Below are 21957 nucleotides of genomic sequence, written 5' to 3'. Positions count from 1 at the left end.
AAATGGAGTGACTTCAAGATTACAAACTATTACTGGATCTTCCTGAAGCTGTGGTGCCTTTCTCAACATCATCCTCTTTTGTTTGCTTGACTCAACACCTGGCTGTTTTTTAAGACTGTTCATTTGTGAAAGTGAACTAAGGCAAAGAAAAAATGGGTTCAGACGAGGTTACAATATCCACCAATTTAGTATAAGATCATGATGAATCAGTAAAATATACGCCCACTGCACCTCTTTCTACTTTATTCAATTACATTTTTTCTGAGTGCACTATAGAGATATTTTGTCTTTAAATGCAGCTTGCTTGCTATTTAATCTTCCCTCTCACATGGACATCATGCACAATGGTGCACTTTTATTATTTCACACTCATCTGAGGAAAAATAAATCCATTTCCTTCTGAGAATTATATATATATTTCTCTATGTGCAAAATAGAGTATTCAAGGTTAGTAGCTCACAAATTTTTATAAACTGAATAGGGATGGATCTCACCAGCGTTCATGTAAAACCTCTGTGTTACCCAAGTGTTGCAGAAGCTGGTAATACTATGAACGACACAGATCCTTCTAGAACAGTACTGGAACATTATTCCAAAATGAGAAAGAAGAGTAAGTGATTGTTGAAAAACAAGTCTAAAACAAGAAGTAAACCAAATCTTTGTGCTGTTCCTTTCTAATGTCAAGAACAAAATTAGGTGAAGGGCATATCTAAATCCCACTTACATTCCCTTACCCAGAACTGCAGGTAACTTGATTTCAATAACTGTCTCATGCCACCAAAGAGAACTGCTGTGCAGTCTTCAATTGCTGCCTTCTCCAACAGGCAGACAGCTGAAGTGATGGTATTGTTTCAGTGGGTAAAAATCCGTAATATTTGAAATGTGCTTTCTGTCTTGATGTCATACCTTTCCATTCACACTTTCTCATCTGTACCGAAATCCACTGTATAATTAAAAGCACTGGGCTTTTCTGCTACCAAAGTTAGTTTAAATACATCCCATGGCCATGGGAACCCAACAGGAGCACTTTAACATATACTTGGGATTTCTGGCTAGAAAACAGGTCTGAAAAAGCATTAACCTAGTCTATTTGCTGTCCACGGTGGCAAGACGTACCGAGCACTGTCTTAGCAGTTTGCTAGCAAAAATCCACTTCATTTTATTTCTTATAAAATATTGTTGTTTTGGAGCCTAATGAGTAACTAGCACAACTTTTGATTCATCATGACTGTAACAACATGGTTTTCTTCTCTGAGTTAACTTTGTGGAGATCTGTATCTGGAATAATTTTCCTCTTCAGAATTGTTCTATTGTTAGCCAGAATATCCTCAGGCCAGAGAGATCCCCTTGTCCCCATCAGTCTACAGGGGAATAGAGGTATCATTCAGGGGGTAGTCTATTTGTGCTCACTCAGTTTGCTCTGGTCAAAAGTTATTTAGGAGCCATATCAGATTAGAACAAAATCTGTCTCTGACAGTGATCAATAGCAGTTGCAGAGGGAAAAAGGGTAAGAATGGGGCAACACACCGTGACACTCACCTTGGTGTCACCTTCCCATTTGCCAACCATCCGCCACTGTCAGACAGCCCTCAGATCTATCAGGCCTCATACCAGCCTGGAGAGCTAATCCACCAAGAGATGCGTCCCTCAGCAGATGCACAGAAAAAGGCAATCGTAACTCTATTAATGTTTTAAAACCTTGTATAATGGAATGGAAAAATATTACTGTAGGTAAGATTCTTAAACACAAAAGTCACTAAATTCAATTATCCTTTTCCTCTTCGCATCATTATTAGCATCATTTTTTGATAAATCACTCCATAAATGCCATCCATGACATTGAAAAAAAATTCTTACTGTGAAATTTGGAAAAAAATCAGTCAAGAAGAATACTAAAGCTTTTTATCGAATCTGAAAAATATTACTTCACTGTTGCTACAGTAACATCTTCCTAATAAGCCCTTCAAATTTAAACACTGTCTTAAGAGAGTTCTAGGTCAAGTTAAAAAACACAGACAAGTTCTTCAGAGGAATCAAGTTTATATTCAGCGTGGGTAAGAATGCAACAGAAAAGGTGAACCAAATTTTTTAGCTATTTCCATAATGACTTCTCACTTGCTGTGGTCTGTCCTACTTTCTTTCCCCTTAGCCACCCAGTAGTCTCTCTTCTGAGGAGAGAATACTCAATTGCCTCTAAGGGAAAATTCCTAATAATTTTTATCCTATAGAAACATATCATCTTCATTAAAAAGAAAAGCTTATATTTGCAAAAAGATATATTTGCAGATATAAGTTTACACCTCCTGAGATGAGACCAAGAATAAAAAGCTATTTCCAGTTTCTCACATATGGAGAATAACTACACATAGATAATATATGAACTGAGAAATTGCAGAGTGAATACAAAAATCATTCATGAGGCACCTGGGGATTATAACAGGAATTTGTATTTATTTGCTCTATAACTACATGATATCTGGGTGATCTTCAAGGTCCAGAATTAAAGTCATTCTTCTGGGGAAGAATTGGAAATATGCATGCTGGGGATCATCTTTGGAAACCTCTTTCAGTTTTCATGCAGTTTTAAAGCATCAGCTTGTTGATTTTTGGCACTAAACTGGTTTCAGAGAAATGTTTAGTTAATTTGCATCTCCTCAAATGTAGGTCTTTACAGCCCTTCCCAGATGTCACCAGATACCTAGTCATCAGAGCACAATGAAAACCAAAACTTCTAACTCATCCTAAAGTGGTGTGCCATATTAATTTTTTAAAAGTAAACAAAACATACAAAGTAGTATTATTGCAGAAAGGACTCCAAATAGCAGATTCAAAGTAATTTGAGTAATTCCTATCTCGTTGCATTTTAAAAAACCTGTTCTAATTATCTTATTTGGAAATGACATATATTCTTTATGTATCCCTAAAAACATACACAGGTGACAGTACTATGAAGTTTGTGATTACAGACTGTTCTAGTGTGTGAAATTTTTATGTCATTCAAGCGTTCAATTATCAAAGAAATGAGTAAAATAAAAGTCCTGATTCTACAAAATTTCAAGGTATAATCAAAACTGCTGTGACCTATTTTTTCCCATGAAAGAAAAAGGGGCGAACAGTCCCATTTTCTAAGTGACAATAGCACACACCTAAGTATTTGCATTGGTAATCAGAACCAAAATTAAACAGGCAGACTTAATCATAGCTTTCAGGTAATAAACTGTTATAGAAATGGCCCTCCTGCGATTTATGACGTGAAAAAACTATCATCATAATACCTGACATACGTTATTCGCTAACGAAATGTGACTAAAATAGCTTTTGAATAAGTATAACATAAAATACTGTGGCATGAACTAGTGTTAAGAACTTACATAATGAAATTAATCTATTTCCAACAAAGCTGCCAGGTCACTGATTTGTTACTGACAAAGATGAGAAAAAATAGATGTATATTGACTCCAGCATTACAGAGATTATTATAGTATGCTAATTTCCAGGATGGGGTTTTTTTCCCAGACACATTTAAAGGCTATTTATTCATGACACTCCCCTCTTTTTTTCCATACCAGGTCTCTACCATTCATTGCTTGCATTTATACACCTTTATATAAATAGTTTCTGAAGCTTTATAAGGAAGTGATGTATTTAACATGTATTCAGGAAGTGTCCTATCTGCAGACTGTAAAAGGTTTGTTTGGTTTGGTCTTTTTTCACAAACTGGTATTTAGCTGGTATCTGCACAACTGGGAAGGACTTTCCAAAGGTTGCACGGCAATGGTGAAGCTGGTCAAACAGAGTTCTGTTAGCACAGCTGACGAGCTGAAGGGACTGGTTGGTGGGAAAACATCCCAGGTATGAATGAGTCTTGACTCAACAGAACCCACATTAGAAAGGTAGATTCTTCACCTCAATTCATTACCCATTTTGTAGCAATAAAACTCACCAAAAATAATCTGTCTTCATTAAGCATTTGCATAATTATACCTGCAGTCCTGGTTTGGCTTCACCAGACTCTCAGATTAACATAATTATGAGAATGCTTAATAAAGTTATGTGATCTTTTTCTGCACCTCTTCCTTATTATATAATAGTTGTTTTACTGAACCTGGCAAGGACTAGCATACTTGGTTTCTTTTCATTTGTACATGAACACTGTCTAATGCTGAGTGACTCAAGTGTGGCTGGCAAACAACAGAACACTTGCACCCTCTGTTTTACCAGGGAGTGAGTGACAATACCAAATAAAGTGACGCTTACACCCCATTCTACAGGATCAGGGTTGCAGGATGACAGATTCACCACCAAACTACCAAAGCCCATCCTTGGGCAAGAATTCTCACAACTGAGAAGAGTTAAGTAGAGTATCTTTGCCAAGCATCTGGAAAACATGAGTGCTCCCAAGCCAAAGCTGTCTTCCCAGCTACAACAGAGACAACAGAATTGACTAGAAAGAAAATGATCAAATATTTATTTGGTAATACTTTGTCTTAAATAAAATTAAGTATATTCTATAAAACCAGCTCTAGGCAAGCTCTATTCAAATATTTGGTGCTTTTAATCACTTTAAATCCAGGAACCCTGGACTAACACCAGCAACATCAGTAGGAACTGAACCAGCAACTGTTCTTTTTCATGCCAAACACAAAAATAAGCTCATAAAAACTGGTGAAGCTATTAATAAAATGCTGTATTTTATATACTTCTGTTGATAACATAGTGTCCTTGGGCAGTGATGACCTTTCACCTGAAAGCAAGTTAGTATTAATCTAATACTGGATGGACAAAAAGGAAGATAATGAATGGTAACTCCCTGCTAAAGGAGTTTTAGGTGGCCAAACATACATACACCCAAATTCAGATTCTGGTAGCTTCATGCAGAGGTTTAGGTGAGACACATTTCCCTTCACATGCACCACTATTTACTTTAGTCTCTCTGGCATGAACTTCCCTGAACTGCAAGTTAAGAGAAACAAGCACAACCATCCTCCTAACAACCTGTGTAGCCACCCCGTCACTGGGTGGCTGATACTGTCAAAGCTCTTCCCTATCTGCTAAGCCATGAAAATGCTTCCTTAATCTGAAGATGATAAAGTATTGTACAAAAATTCTCTCAAGTAATTCTTTAATTGGCAAAGTTTGACAACTGTGTGTGATCAGCTCCTTCATTCAAGCTGAATCAGATCCTTCATAAAAGCCATGTGTTCTACTTTCTAAAATGTCAGCCATTTGACAGCTGTTTATTCTCAAGCCTGTGTGCTGTGTCCATTTCCTCCTCCCTCCTCAGTTATTTACTTTCAGATTATAAACTCATTAGAGCAGGTGTTACTCAGAGAAACAAAAGCAAATGGACAGGAAAAAAAAACCAACAAGAAAATCTCAATTGTAGATCTTTGTTTTGTTGGGCAGCATAAAACCAACCAGAGAGAGTAATAAAACAACCTTCCTATTCTGCTTTTTAAATGCTATTTGATTATAGCATTATCATTTCTTACACTGTCTAAAAGAGTGAAAGATTGCTCCCAAAGAACATGACTGTTGTATTTTTCTGCAGCTCTGAAGATGAAAATTCACCAGAATGCATCACTTAACTTTGGAGTTTCCTTCAGTTAACTTGGGGTTTCCCTCAAAATTTCTTTTTTCAGTATTATTGCATTTATTTTGAATATGCAGTTTTTATAGCTGGCCTTTGTCCTTGGAAACCATCTTCTGCATGTAATGCACATTGATAAATTGTTACTGCGAGCTGACCTAGTTAACCAAAATAAACCTCCAGATAGGTAACACTAACCAGAATATTTTAACAACTTTGAAATTGCACTTCATAATTTAGGAAAGGGAAAATTGCAGAATCTGATCCCAGATTTTGAGGGGTGGGAAAGGGAAGCAAAACAAACAAAAAAAACCCCCACATATTTCTTGAACATAGATCAAACGAAAATAAAAAATCTACAAGGAATACCCTGTGCTGAAGAATTTGGAGTGTGTTTATCTTGGCCAGCTGTGTGACTCCAAGACATATTCACCTCCCTAAATCTTGATGGTATTTACCTTGGTAATTTGTCTTCATTAATATCCAAGTATTTCCAGAAAGTCATTACAGATGTGTAATTCCCAAATTTCTCTGTTCCTCTCTTTTTTTTTCTTCCTTTACATAAGAAGTGGGTTAGTCACTGATGATGACACCCTTCTCCAACAAATGGAAGGACCACAGGGTCATATCATGAAAGTAAGAAATAGTGTCCAGCTGAGAAGCTGGGATGAGAGGTGAGGCCAAGTCATGGAAGCTGGTTATAATATTTGGCTAGTGTAAGTAAGGCATGGCACTGACATTCTGAGAATACTGAGCTCTGCTAAGATCTAGAAAAGATTTTATGAGTGACAGCTCACTGAAGATATTTGATAGCCTAAAATCTATCATATCAGATATTAAATAAAACTGAAATATAAATAGCAAGTATATAAAGTATTCCATAGTCTAAAATTCTAACACATCAGTTTGCCAAGAGAAATGCACCATAATGTATACCTTCTTTAAAAAGCAGAATAGACATTCACATTCTTTGGTGGTGATTTATGTGTTAATCAAGGGTTATAATCTTTGATGGCACATTTTTAATTCATCGCTGAAGAGTAAACAGAATTTAATGTCTAACGTAGAAATAAATTCTGTAAGAGAGATCAGGTTAATAGGAGACTATCTTTCATAAGGACACAAGTCAAAATTTCATGCCATGAAGAGCTCTGGGCCAACAGTGGTACTAACTAATCCTATCTTCAAACCCATCCTCTGGTTGCCAATTCATGGCAACAGCACTAGTACCAGCACTGCTTTCACTTCTTCTGTGCAGGTTGTGATTTAGGTCCCTTTTTCATCTTTCAGCCAAACCAATACCCTTTACAAAGACAAGATCAAACAGTCACTGGCAGGAATACCGTAAACTTCTATTACTGCCAAACATTCTGTACTGCAAAGCTGCAGCCTGATGATGTGGTTTAACCTGGCCAGCAGCTAAACCAACCACACAGCTGTTTTCTCACCCCCCACCTCCCAGTGGGATGGAGGAGAGAATTGAAGATTTTTTTAAAAATCCAAAATTTAAAAGTCATGGATTGAGATAAAGACCTTTTAGTAGCACAGAGAAGGAGGATGACGACAACGATTATGATCATAATAATAACAGACAAAACAAGTGATGAGCAACACAATTTCTCACCACCTGAAGCCATTGCTCAGCTAGTTCCCAAGCCACCCCACTTCCCCCCAGTTACGGACAAACCATGACATCATGCGGTATGGAATAGCCCTTTGGCCAGTTTGGGTCAGCTGTCCTTTCTGTGTCCCCTCCCAGCTTCTTGGGTGCTTCCCACCTCAGAATCATAGAATCTCCTGAGTTGGAAAGAACCCATCAGGATCATTGAGTCCAACTCCTAGCCCCACACAGGGAGAGCATGGGACTGAATGCATGGTCCTGACACTGCCTGAACCCAGCCAAGCTCGGTGCCATGACCACTTCACTGGGAAGCCTGTTCCAGTGCCCAACCACCCTCTCAGAAAAGAACCTCTTCCTAACATCCAACCCAAGCCTCCTTGTTGTCAGGGAAGTAGTAGAAGCTGAGTAGTCATTGACTGCTTGGCAACAACTAAAAACATCAGTGTGTTACCAACATTCTTCTCACCCTAAATCCAAAACACAGCACTACACCAGCTGCTAGAAAGGAAATTAACTCTATCCCTGACAAAATGAGGACACCTGGTAATAGCTGAAAAACCACAGATAGTTTCTTAACACACAAACTCTTCCTCGGGCCCAAAGCTGAGACATAACCTTCCAGGTGAAGTAAAATAGTTGTATGGAACAACTGCTCTGAGTTTAACTGAATAGTATTAACCACCTAAAAAAGTTTGCAGAGAAAAGATAGCCCTCCTCATGCAAAGCAGAATATTAACAAGAGGTTATAATACCCTTATCTTTCTTAGGACAGCAATAGACAGACAGGTAATTATCTCCTGCAAAATAATGAGAGCAGAAGATTTCTGTGTGACAGAAATCCAAAATATCTATCAGATTTTCAGCATCCAAGAATGATTTTTGTGAGGTATTTTGTAGAATTTATTCTGGTTGAAACCTGAAACATCAAAGACTAATTGGGCAGGGTAAAAAAAGGGTTTTTACATGTATCCAGACACCTCCTGCCTTTTCTTGAACTTTTACATTTTTTATAATACGTAGTGTGTGTTCAGTCTCAGTTGCATTGTTTTGTATGAGGACATCTGGAAGCAGATTACATTTTGGGAGGCACATATTTCTCTGTGCATTACCAAGTATTTGTCAGCTATGATTTCAAACTTACATAACCACTGTTGCATGCTGTTAAGCTATGACTGAAAGACCTCACACCCACTATAACCAGCTGTACTTCCCATAAAACTATTTACACCTTAAAATAGCTTGTTTTATCAACATATTAGTTGGAAGCAAAATAGATACGCAATGTGAAGTGCACTCTCTGTTCAGAGAGACTGCAACAATAAACTGTGTTTAGGAGGTAAGTATGCTTCACTGAAAGAAACTATAGGAAAAAGGTAGTAAGATGCAATAACTTAGTAAGCTACTTCTCAAAAATTCATTCTCAAAAGGAATAAAGTCTAGAAAGCTAAGCCCCTCTAATCTTTCCAGAAAAAAGCACCCTAATTTTTTCGTTCTGGATGGCATACTGATATTGGGAATGCTATAGTGTAGTGACACTATGAAATGGTCAAGATAAAACCAGAGCCCTTCCACATCCCTCACAAGTAAAGCCCCTAACACTCCTGCAAGAAAACAGGTAATCCTATGACCACACTAACCTCCATGCCCTTTGTGCTTTCTCTTGACCTGTCCAAAACTAATTTTTCATGGTCCCCTTTCTTCAGCTCTCCAAATCCAGCCTCCACCCCCATTCCTCCATCTGGCCGGCAGCCTCCTGTTCATTTACCTGTTTTTTTCCCTTCACTTGCTCACTCCATTGTGCAGTTTCTCTTGTATCACATTCAGGGGTCACCTTCATTTGTTTGCTATTACCAGAGGGTGATTTATTTTTCAGAGAATTTTTTTTCCAGGACTACTAATATCCTTCAGCCACCTCACATTTCAGTCCCTTATATGCCAAACCTGCCTGACTACTCGCAGGACCTTCCTAAAGAGGTTACTCATAAGACCTATGTATCTCAAAGTCACACCTGTGGTTTTGAAGTCATGGAGATGGTGATTCTCAACAAACCTAACTTTAATTTAAGCTACTTAATTAGTCTCACCTCAGTGGAAAAAGACAGGTGAATCACCCTCCAAACGTGCATATGTCTCCCCAGGTTTAACCTGAGCATTTGATTTTGGACTAGCTAAGGTGCAGTACTGTCTTTACAGCCAGATTCTCACCCTAGCCTGGGAAACATTACCAGCTGTTTCCAGAAACAAGACAATATTCTAGGTGTCTCCAAGTCAGGGAGACATTGATCTATGTTTGATATGTCAGTTGGGTAAAATTAATGGAAATTTATGAACTAGATATAGGTTAAAAAGAAGCCTAGAGCAATTAGCTCAAATAATTACCTTTATTTAGATGAATGCTACCCCCTACATCAAAAGAAATAAATCCTTTCTATTCCCAGAGCAGTTGGTCAAATTCTACACAAGTTTCCTGACTCCATTTTTTGCCACAGCTTTGGCCCTAAGTGAGTGAATGAATCTTTCAGCTTTGTGAACCCCCTTTCCTTCTGATCACCCTGACTCATTTTCTCATGCCTCAAACCGGTCCATTGAACGTCTCAGTTTTGCTGCTGCACTTGACTGTCTCTTCCATGAGAACAAGTAACTCCACCCAGTCTTAAATTGACATCCTTACAGATCATACATAACTCACTAATCTCCATTCCTTATCTCCAATTCCAATAATTTTACTTCTACTAAACATTTCATTCGTCTTTCCATCTTTAAAACATCCATATCACCAACATGCCTCTATTTTTTGGCATCTCTTCTGATTGTTCCCCTGCAAACATGCTCTTCTTCATCAGCATCTTCACCTGCCTTGTCTTCATTTGCAAACATAAAACTGTTGCACCAGCAACAACATCCCCTACTGCCTTCCTTGATTTATTAAGATCAACCATGCTGAGCCTAAATAAATATACATCCATCTCTGCATCCTTTCTCTGATGGAGACTAACAGTGAACTTTGACTCTTGGATACTTTTACTCCTTTTCCAACTTTGTCATCAAACCCAAATTGATCTTTCCTCCAGTGTTTACTGGATGCCCTCCTAAATCTGACTGTAAACACCAACACGGATCTTAGCAAGACATTATATATACTACAGTGTAAGTGGGATGAGGCCAAAATATATATATAATTTTCAAGAAGGTGGAATATATGCAGTCTATTGGCTTCCACAGGTCTTTTTATCAATTTGGACACATATGATGCTAATCACCTACATCTGAGCTCATACTCTTATGCCCTCTTTCCAGCCAATGGAAATCTGAAGGACACAGGAGGCCTCAACTCTCTGTTTACAAATGAGCTTTATTGCCTTCAGGAGCAGCAGCTGCCCTTTCCTTAGTAACAGCAGTCGCTACACGCTGATGTTTGTAAGCACTGCTGTTCACTGTGATGAAGTACACAGGCAACTGTCTATTCATCATTAGCATGTCAACATTAACTACCCTCTGCTGTTTTAGCAGAACTGTCCAAATATTCCAGGATCTAAAAACGAGGAGTAACCTAATTTCCTCTTAGTAGGCTGACCGATGGCGTGGTCTGATGACGGTGCTGCATGATGAAGTTTTTGGGAACGGTATGATTCATTGATAGCAAAAGAAGGAAGGCAAGTAGAAATACTCTTATTTCACCAAATGTAGAGAAATGTGGGGGTACACTAGGTAGAAATGAGCCTGTATTTACAAAATCTTGTCTGTTTTCTCTCAGTTAGTAAACCAAAGAGAGAAAAAGAAATCTTCTTAGAAATCCCATCCTATGAACAACGTTCAGAGCACCCTGCAATGACTTCCTTTTACTGACAGAGAAATAGTTGCTTCCTGTCCACTTGAAACTTTCCACAAATACGAGTTAGATAGTAAAGAAAGAAGAGGATAGTATAGAACAGTCATGGCATGATGCCAAAAACATAAATGCATATTCTTACCTTTAATGCAACAGAACAGATAGCCATGCCTTGATACCAAGCTACTTGCAAGTTGCTTTCTAACATAACTGATTACTTAAGAAATGTCTCTAGAAAATACACAGATCCTTTTGCCAGAGAAGCATACAGGTTCCTACACTGAATCCTCCACGTTCTGAGCACATAGCATTGTCTTAATTACATTATTTTTTGATACTTTTAATTGCAAGTATTATATCATAAATTATACTCCATCATTGATAATTACATCAAATCAACATGACATCAAAATACCTGAGTGCCTACGAGAAGCTCCAAATGAATGCAACTGGAAAGTCAGGCAATTTTATCTACTGAACAGATGGTAACACTGCAATTCCCCTGTCCTCTCAGCCAGTCTGCCACAAGCTTCAACCAGCATTTCGATCCAAATGCTACTTAAGTCAATGGGAAAGTAGACATTGACTTTGGTAAGCTTCAGAGCAGCTCAGAGTTGCTGTAAGAAGCAAAATAGCAGTTCTCATGGCTCTCCAAATTGGTTGGCAATGAAGGGTGAGGACAATTTCTGATGGTTTTGCTAAGGTAACACCTACCCACCAAGAACTAAACCAAGACCCAGTTTTTTGCTATTCCCCACAAAATAGCCACAGGTAAAAGCTCTCTATCACTACTTTCTTTAGACTGTATTTGAAATACTGAATGAAAAGCAAAAAAAAATTTTTTCGCCTGCCCTACTTTTTCTTTCATCCTCCTGTAATCTAAGAATCCATAGTGGAGAAACACCTTCCACCAATGGTAGATCAAGTCCCTGGCTTTGCAATTTCTTATTTCTATTCAACTTCAATGTCTTGAAATTCCTAATTCATGTCTAAAATATTTTTGAGCTGTTAAACATACACACTATGCTTAGTGCAAGTACTACAATAAACACACACCACTACTTAGAAGTCTTTGTGTAAAGTTTCTATCATCCAACACATTTAAGCACCAGTGTAATGTAAGACACTGTCTTTACTTCACCATATGCTATCGTTTTAGAAGATTCTTTCATGTTTGTAAGCTGAAATGTGACTGAATTGCCTTTTTGTTAGTTAAAAACTACATTCATGGGCATTTAGCGTGCAGAAATTTTCTATATGATTATTTGAATACAATTTTGAAGGAACTTACCTTCTATGCACCTTACATAGTGCATAGAGCAGCTGTTTCCAGAAATTACGACAGCATATTAATGTACTCATTTGAGAAGAAAATGCAGACCAAAAAATGGGATTGCATGCAGCACAGAAGATCAAATTATATTGCAAAATTGTACTTGTATTCACTGAAGGTTATAAGAATCATTTTACACATTAGAGGTCAATGTGAAGGCACTGCAGCAAGCACACACTCTCTTTTCTAATACATATGAGGATGACGACTCCTGTAAAGTATTGGTATTTTAGGACTAATGAAGTAATGTGTTTAGCAATGTTCACAGTTTATTTTGTTTCAAAGTTCTCTACCTCACCCAGCCTAACTAATATGAAAATAAAATACTACTGCAACTTTCTGAACAGATTAGTCTACTTAAAAAGCTGTACAACTGCATGGAAACACTTTAATTGATGGAACAATTGCAAGAGACAGAGAGATGTGAAGGGCTACACTTTTCCTCAGTTGTTCACATTAAAATGCTACCTGAAATGTCTAGAAATGGAAGAATATGTGCTTTTGTTGATAATAGATTCTTACAGAAGTACCTTCCCACAGCAAGAATCCACAATGCCTCGTGAATTATATAGGCAGAAGCAGCACAAACCCAAATCTTTTATTTTCTTTAACTGTAACTTCAAAACTTCAAATTTCTTAAACAAGTTTGTAAGTATGTTGCAAAGTAAATAGGCTGCCATTTGGAGATTATTACTACATTGGAAAGTATAGACAAAAGTTTACCAAAAAATAGACAAAAAGAATGAAACTGGATGAAAGCATCCTATGAAGCTGTAAAGGTCATGAACTTCTAATTCTAAACCAGGTTTTAGGAAGATTTTCTGAAACACCTAATAGAAATGATTTAATAAAGGACTGGTTTTATAATTACACGGCTTTTATAGCAGTTTCCACAGATATTACAGAGGTTTATAATGCTTATGTGATCCATTTTCAATTACAGAAAATGGGACTGTGCACAAGAAGAAACCAAATTAGTATCTTCCACATATAACCACAGATAATCCCAAATACCTTGTAAAACTACAAATGCATCTCCTGTTTGTGTCTAAAAATTGTAGTCTAAAGTTGAGCAGAATCTATTATATTAAATGGTGGGAGCTCAAGATTAATGAGTTCTGAAACACTAATCAATAAAAGAAATAAAAAAGAACTCTAAGGGAAGAGACAGCTAAAAGTGCTTCACTTCCAGCAGTGCAAACATTTTCCTGCATCTTCTCAAACACACTAAATCCCATCTTTCACAGAGATCCATGAGGTATCAGTTAGTGCCCTATCCCAGCAAGTAGAAAGGCTCAACTTGATTTACTGCAATTGAAGTATCTCTGAATTTTACCTCTCAGGCCACTGGATTCACTATGTAAAATCAAGCGTGCTCTTCCCCCACTCCCTTCCACACAAGGACAGCCTGTGAACAGGCAGGCAGGCATCCTTGCTAAGGCAGAAGCACAGGGAAGCTACAGGGAAGTGTCAAATACACAAACATTGGTTTGTAGCTACAACATGCTGAAAAATATTTTGTGACCCAGACTGATTTGCAGTTTTAGGGAGAAAGAATCAAAATCTGACTCGTTTGAAAACACTGTGTATAGCCTATTGCATTATTAAAGGTAAAAATTACAGCTATTACTTTCAATATTTTTATGCAAGCTTTCTCCTCAGCAGATCAGGGGAAACAGTCTATATCTATAGCAACCAGGAGAGAGGAAGGAGAGACATATCCAGTCCAAACGGTTTCTCCTTAAAAACCTTGCATCGCTACCTTCACTATAGCGAGCATTTAATAGCTCATTTTTATTGCCACTTGACCGAAGCCTCATTGAAAACATGGTCAGCTGATTTTAATTCCTTCTTAATAAACAGAATGTACATGAGGAAGACTGCGCTGACACTTCTGTGAGAGGCTTCCTTTGTTTCTTAGAACAATTTTATTTTGGCCTTAAAAAAAATATTTCTTAAGGACAGATCGTTTAGCTTGTACTCTCTTATCTCCATAACCCCTATAGGTAGGTATTAAACAGGGAAAAATAGGAAATTATCCAGGCTATGACCTTCTTGGCTTAAAGTGAGTTTCAGAAAGATACTGTAAGTGAAATGAGAACTATATTAGTAGGTATCATTGGAGATCATCCCAGTGAGCATGCAGCAATGAGTCTCTCAGTGCAAGGGAAGGACTGCCAGGGAGAGTGGCACAGGAGGATTGCATTGATCTTCAATACACAGAGTTTGCTTTCAGGATCCCTTCGTGTTAGTGTGGGTCATTTCAGCAGGTAGGGATGTTTAGTGCAGACAATATCTACTAAAAGAGGAAGGGGTTGGTTGAAGAATATCTCAAAAGAAGGAGGCTGTTTAATGGTCTTCGCTGGGCAGCAGTGGGTATTTTTAGACACCTCAGAAGCAGCTTTAACCAGGAGCCGATGCTGACAGCCACCTCCAGCTGAACGACTTGGGGTGGGCACCAGTGAAGGCTGGGCTGCATCTGGGGGGTGGCGGCCTGGGGATTTCCTGTGGCTGAACCCGCTAAACGGGGAGGAGGAGGGTTAAATACGTGGAGGCTGGATGCATTTCTGGTGGCTCCCTGCCAGCGTACCTCGACTTTAGGGGCCTCGTGATTGTCTCAGCGGAAGTTTTCAGCATGTGGGGACACTCGGTGGGACCAGAGGCGACCCCAGAGATCCCGCCGGAGTGGGCGCTGGGGCAGCTGGGGCCCTGGGCCGGCCTCGGGGTGACCAGGAACGGGCGGGGAGAGGCAGGACCCGGGAGGTGCGAGGAGCTGAGAGCCGGTCGTCACGGGCCAGAGGACAAGGACCCTCAGCGGGCAGCCGCTTCATAAGGAGCCGGAGGACGGGGTCCTTTAGTGGGAGCCGGTCGTGAGGGGCCGGAGGACGGGGTCCCTTGGGGGCGGCTGGTCGTGAAGGACCGGACGACGGGCCCCTCATTGGCCGCCGTGCGGGCGCGGCCGCCGGGGGCCTGTCGAGCTGCCTCTGAGGAAGCTTTCGGGCAGCAGCCGAGGGAGCGAGGGGACGGCGCGACCGCGCTCCCCGCCAGCCCCGCGCCTCCCTCCCCTCGCCCCACTCACCGATCCGCGCCTCGGCGGCGGCTCCGGCGGAGGGCGGTTGGCTGTACGGGGCGGCGGCGAGGACCTGCAGCAGCGGCGGCAGCAGCAGCGGGAGGACGGAGCCGAGCGCCCCCATCATGCCTGGCCCATCGCAGGCGGCTGTCCCGCTCCCCTGCCCGCCGCCGCCAGCCCTCACTCCATGCCTCCCGACCTCCCTTCGCTTCCCGCAGCCTCTCCCCCGCTCCGGCGAGCGGCAGCCGCAGCAGATTCAACACCCAGGACAGCGACCAGCGCCGCCTGCCCGCCCCCGAGACGGCCCCGCCCCGGCCCGGCCCGGCCCGGCCCGCCCGCCCGGCAGGCGCGGTGGAGGTGGGGGGAACACGGCTCGCTACCGCTCCGCGGCGCCGCCTCTCCGCTCCCCGCCTGGTCGCGGGGAGGTCTCTGCCCTCCCTGACGGGATAGTGGGGTAGCAGCCCCCCCGTCCGGTGGGGTGAGGGCAGGAGATGTCCCCCGTCTCCTAAACCGTCACAGACAGAAGCTCCGCCTCAGCGGGCCGTGAGCCTCCGGGCACTGCCCGAGTCCTGCGCCGCCGGGCAAGGGGCAGGGGAGACCCTTGCCGGCAGAAAGGCTGTTCGCCTGAATCCCCCGTACGGATGGCTGAGAATAGAGAGGGGGTTATTAAATGTGCTTGTTCCACACACCTGTGTGTGACACCAATTCAGCCCCTGACAAAGTTTTGTCCTCAAAGACACGTCAGGTGAGTGGGTTCATCCCGCAGCCTCCCGAGTAGTGGTTTATTCACCACTGTTTTTTCCATGTAAAATTATTTGCCTTCCTGAAGGATTTTATGAGCCCTCAGGTAAACACCTCCCACGTCTGAGGTGTGTATGTTTGCCTGGGAGACGTGTTTATCCTCCACCGGCTGTCCCCAATTCCATGTGAGTGGGAACACTCGGTCTGGGTTGCCAGGAGGGAGCAAGAATCTCGGGCATGAACTCCTTAACTCCCTCCTTGTTCACACGCTCTCCCTCCTTGTTCACATGCTTTCATCTCCTCACAAACTCGATGTAATAATATTTAACCTTTAACGCAGCAGTCACAGTCACCGAGGTGAACCAGCACGACTGCCATGTCTTCTGGCAGGCAGTGCGTTTTTGACTGAGATGGCCAGCTGTCATGACGAGCGATGGTGGGCCCCAGCCCCTTCTGTCACCCTGACATCTGCTTTGCTCCTCCCTAAAGTTTCACATTCTCCTAATCTTCTTCATGCTTGAGGTAAGCAGCTTTAACTATATTCCCTCACATGCTGAATCCCTGATTTTATCCAGGTACAGTCATAACAGACTCACACTTAAGGTATTTAGAAGGAGTAAAAATTGTACTGCATGAAGTGGTTTTGCCATAGGCCAGCAAACTAAAGAACGAAAGCCCACAGAACAAACTAACCCTGGAAGAGTACAGCTGCTCCTCCTTGCTCACCTCAGAGGTGGCAGAGGAAACAATGTCAACATACCCAGACCACAGTGGACACAAGGAGTCCAGCCACCATGCTGGGACCAGCTAGGATGTGCCATGGGGTGCTCAGCCAAGCCTGGGGGCCCCGCTGGGAGCTTTGCCCCAGGCTCTGGGGAGGGGACCTGGGGGGCCAGGGAGCTCAGGGTACTGTGCAAGACAGTTAAGGTTCTTGGTGCCCTGACAGAAAGTTGCAGATTTCTCTTTCTCTCTTAGTTATGCTCTGCGGGAAAAATGTGAGCGTCTGTGCTGGGATTCAAGGCTTCCAGAGCTGGGGCAAAGTCACCTCCTTTCCCTTGTAGTTAAGGTTGGTGACTCAGATGCAAGGGCAATATTTAATTCAGAAAACAGAAATGAAAAAAAAAAAAATACTGGATGGTGTTTGCTGGCCCAGGATTTGCAAAAGGGTTGTATGGTCTCTTCAAGCATTCCTGTCCTTGAGGTCTGTTACACAGTTGCTTGTAGCTTTCAGGGGAGTGGTTTCACTAACCCAAAAGGTCCCTTTACCTCAGGAAAATCAATTTTGATGACTCTGAAAGAAATCTGAGCACTGAAAGGGAAGAAACAAAAAAGGAGGGAAAAGCATTCTGTAGAAAGGACAAGATGAGAAATGAAACTGCTGAAACATAAATTAGTATATTCTCATGTGTTATGCAAACCATCTGGCTTTAAAAGCTAGAAGTAGGAACCAGGGAAAAGGTCATATGAATTAGCAGAGAACTGCAAAACAACTGAAGGTAAGAAGGGAGCAAATGGCAGGCACAGCACGAGAAGAGAACACGTTGTTCGTCAAAATACAAAATCTGACCAGCATTACTGGAAGTCATTGCAGCTCTGCAATTAATGATTTGCATAGTTCCTGTGAATTTATGATCAAATACTATGCAGATTTTAAGATGAAATTAAAATTCTCATTGCTGCTCTGTGCAGAGGATTAGTAAAATAATGACATCTGCTCAAATGCATACCAAGCAGTGTGAAAAATAGAGAGAGAAAGGGCATTCATCGAAGACAGGAAGAAATCCTTGAGTACACAAGGTTAGTAAAGACAGGAGTAAGGTGTCAACGAAAGAGTGAAGAGTCAATTGGTACCTGAATTGAGCATTTGGAAATAACTCAAGTAGCAATTCTCAGGACTAGAAAGTGTAGAGCATTTCCTACCTGGTTGTATTTTACAGTTTTATAGTAGGCTGCACCTAGCAGAGATAGACAAATCTGTCTTAAAACCCCAGGAACAGACAGATTGATATCACTGACATCAGGTATATTGAATTTTGTTAATGACATGTAAAAACTGTAAGACTTGAGTCTGTGTGTAAATCAGATGTATAACAGTATCACGGTGTAAATAACATGTTATGGCACATGCAGGCTACTTGCTGGTTCACAGTCATTTTCTAAAGACATTTCTCAGTGTCAAGGTTTTTAATAGTTTGTCTAATAAATTAAGCATCTGTGTTTAGGTCTACCAACCTTGTGAGGTTGTTTTGATTGTGTTTTTTATTGCCATGTTTTCAACAAGTTTCTGAACCGTGGAAAAAGAAATCCTAAGGGGTATTAAGTTATTTGTGAAATTTCCTAGAAAGACTAGAGAAATTACTCCATTCTTGAAATAAGGGCTGTTCTGAGGCTCAAAGAAAACTGTAGGACTTGATATTTTTGAAAGAGGAATAGGAGAGGATATTGAGTAAGTTGTATCTGTAAGGGCACATTTCAGTCTTTTCGGCAAGGGATCCAAAACTAGTAAAGATACTGAATGGTGGCTGAGAGGGTACAATACCAGCTCTCCATTGCTAACATGTCTGGAGGTGAATGTGAGTTTGTATGAAAGAATGACACTGGAAATTACAGAGATGAAAATTTTAGCACAGTGAATAACGTTGAAGTTTAGCGTGTCCTTAATTGCTGGAGCTGAGTATTTATGATATCATATAGGTGTGAAAAACATGTTAGGAAAAGTGCAAGAAGAGATGGATAATCTGTAAGATTTTATACATATGAAAGATTGCCATCCTTATCCATGGTAACCACAGCTGAATGGGAGTTTTTCAAAGAAACACTTTTCTGCTTGAAAACACTGTGTTGTCCAACTAAGGTTTTTCATGAGACATACGTTTTAATAAAAATCCATTAGTAAGGGCCAGAAAAAGATCCAGAATGGGCCAGAAATCATCCCAGTATCCAGGACACCTGCGTGGCCTGAGATTTTAAAGGTTTGAATTTTTGCTGTGGTTGATTCAAAGATATGACCTAGCCACTGGACAACAAGGTCAGCCTCTCTCTCTCAATTTCACTGGGCCATTTGAGATTATATTAAAAGCAAACAGCCCTGCTAGAAAAAACATCTGTGGGCAGAAGTAGTTCAGGGTGGAAGAGGCAAGAAGATGAGTAAAGAATTTATTTTATTTAACACTGTTTAAATTGAAATAGTAGTAGTAATGAATTAATAAGATGGAAATTGAGTTATTGCTAGAATTTTTAGAGTTGGAAGAAGAAAAGGTGCCAAAGTTACAGGAACCAAAAATTGGGTGAGGCTAAGCAGGAAGATAAACACAGGATCCAGTTAAAATAGAACCTTGACAGAAAATAATTTAGACATAAAAAAAAACCAAAGGGAAAATTCTCTTAATAGTTGTATACTTATAAGTAATTAAGTGATAGGAGCAAGATGTTGTAAACAGGCTTAAAACAATACGTGACAGTTAAAGGCTACGTAAAAGGACCATAAAACACAAAGGGAGCATCTGTGCTTCACCATGTACTTAGTTACTAAGGTCATGTTTGTAAGCCTGTGCAGGCCTGGTTTTTAATTACAAATGGGAATTATATGTACAAGCATAGGTACACCTGGACAACTGTAGAATTGCGTATGTATATTTGTACAGGGTAGAACTGCATGTTTTGTCTAAGGATTACAGAGCTATTTGTCAAGCATAATGAAGAGCCTGAACAAAAGGTCAGTTCCAGCTATGCTAAATACAGTCTACCTGCAGAGGCAAACACCCTTAAAAAATAAAAAAAGAACCTTAAAATTACCTTCTATGTTTTCTTTCTCCTTCTCATCCTTCTTGTCCCCCATGTTGTCCCCTCCCCAAAGTAAGGCTTCTGAGCATGTTAATTGCGGATCATTTGTCCTGTTAATGGGTCCAAAATCCACAGGGACCGATATCCATCAGGCAGTTTATCTAAGATTCAGTAACCTAGATATCTTGGCAGAGATTAAGATGTGTTGGGGGCTGGTCGGGGGTTGCTTGTAGAGGTAAAAGAGAAAGGAGAGGGGCTTGTGTGATATCCATGCCCAGACAAGGCAGATTTAGAGTACTATTTACATTTTTTCTGGTGCTGGAGGGCATAGGTAAATTATTCAGAGAAAAAGGCAGTCTTTGGAGGCTCAGTGCTACACACATAACCTTCACCAAAGAGCTGGTTGAGCAGCAGTAATCCTCCTGCACCTTGCCTTGGATTTGAAGACTTCTTGTAGAAGCCTGTGAAATATAAGGCTAGAAAAAACATCTTTAGAGCCCCATCTTGGAGTGCCATGGTCGCAAGAGGAGCAGAACTGATGGCCAGTTTGCATATTGTTGGTGTGAGCCATCATAAACTGTCCAGGCTGACAAGCACTGGACTACCTTCAGGATGATCTATCGAAGACCCTGAACAGGAAAACCCTGCACGCATTCATATCCTGGAACATTTTGATGATATTTATTCACTATTGGTGATGCAAAGTTCAAAGTGACAACATTTCTTTTTAAATTGTGTGGCAACTGTATTTTAGAAGCTATATATGATAGCTCTTGGCATTGAAACTATCAAAAAAGTTAACAATCAGGTTGCACAATGCACTTCGAAGTAGTTTCTTTTATTTATGTACATGGAAAAACTATGTGTCTGGTTACACTGCCCAGTATATATGGCCCTTTCATTAAGAGAAAAGATTTCACTTATTCAATGTCCACAGTTTTCAAATATAGATTTAAAATAGTTAGTATTTTCAAGCAGTTAAGAATGAAGGACTTTGTCCAGCAATAGTGATAAGCAATATGCCTAAAACACCATCCAGTGCCTGGGACACTGAGAGTGTTTAGAGGATGAGAAGTTATACAGAAGTGTGAATTACTGAGAGCTTGTGCCATGTAACTGTCTCCATTTCTGTCCAGATGTTCACTTGAACTTCTATTTGGTGGCTGTATTCTATGTTCAGGGACTAGGTTTATTAAAGGAATAGGAATTTCTAAAGGGAGAAATCTTTAACTGGTATAAAAATATGTAGCTCCAGGTCATATCAGCAGTGGTTGTGGTCTTTCTGTTTTGATTATTGATCATTTCATAGTATTACTAAAAGTACTTGAAAGGATTTTAGCATTTGATACAGAAATGTACTGATTTTCCAGCCTTAATTATCTATACAACTGTCAGAGCCTTTGAGATTTCAAAAAGAGTTCATACTGAATTCGGTTTAGCGTGAAAACAAATATTTGCAGGGTGTAGCAGATGTCAGATTGCTTGATGAAAGAGCATGGTAGGATTCATTTTATGACTATCACAGCAATCCAGTTCTATCTGGGAATAATGTGTTAATGCACTGTTGTTTTCAGCCATTTTTAGCTTTTCTTCTTGTTTCCAAAATTGTACTAGAAAATGTCTTTACTCTGGAGTATGCTAGAAGTTTTACTCTAGGTATTTCTGCGTCACTGAGGAACAGGAGTCCAACAGAAGGGAAAATCCTTGAGAGCTCTGCACCTGCCTTACTGATAGAGTTTAAAAAAGGAAAAAGAAAAAGTAGGCTGATTTTAGTTATGACTGGTAAGCTGTGAGCAGGTCTTTTATTCCCTGTGCTGTAACAGAATGATAATGGTTTTTATGTGTTGCTGGAAAGAACAGTTGGAAAGGAGCCTAAAACGTAGCGTTCAGGGCCTAAGAGGTGAAATGCAGCTAGAGGAAAGTACCCCTGAGAATAGCAGAGAAGTGACTGACGTTAGCGGAACACTCTACGTGTGACTTACATTAACCT

The 21957-nt window shown here is 40.6% G+C and overlaps 1 protein-coding gene across 1 annotated transcript in view; it reads right to left on the bottom strand.

Moving 5' to 3' along the window:
- PTPRN2 (protein tyrosine phosphatase receptor type N2) overlaps positions 1-15570 on the bottom strand; it is a gene marked incomplete at both ends in the record, with an annotated part of 656586 nt that extends 641016 nt beyond the window's left edge. Inside the window, one exon of the mRNA XM_084279942.1 lies at positions 15453-15570. Coding sequence (XP_084136068.1) covers positions 15453-15570 — 118 coding nt within the window. The remainder of the gene's footprint in view (positions 1-15452) is intronic.
- Between the last annotated feature and the right edge of the window lie 6387 nt (positions 15571-21957).

The sequence above is a fragment of the Gallinula chloropus genome (assembly GCF_964237585.1).
Source record: "Gallinula chloropus genome assembly, chromosome: 2".
Lineage (NCBI taxonomy): Eukaryota > Metazoa > Chordata > Aves > Gruiformes > Rallidae > Gallinula > Gallinula chloropus.
The sequence above is the reverse complement of the archived record's forward strand: the minus strand, read 5'-3'. Positions and strand labels throughout refer to the sequence as shown.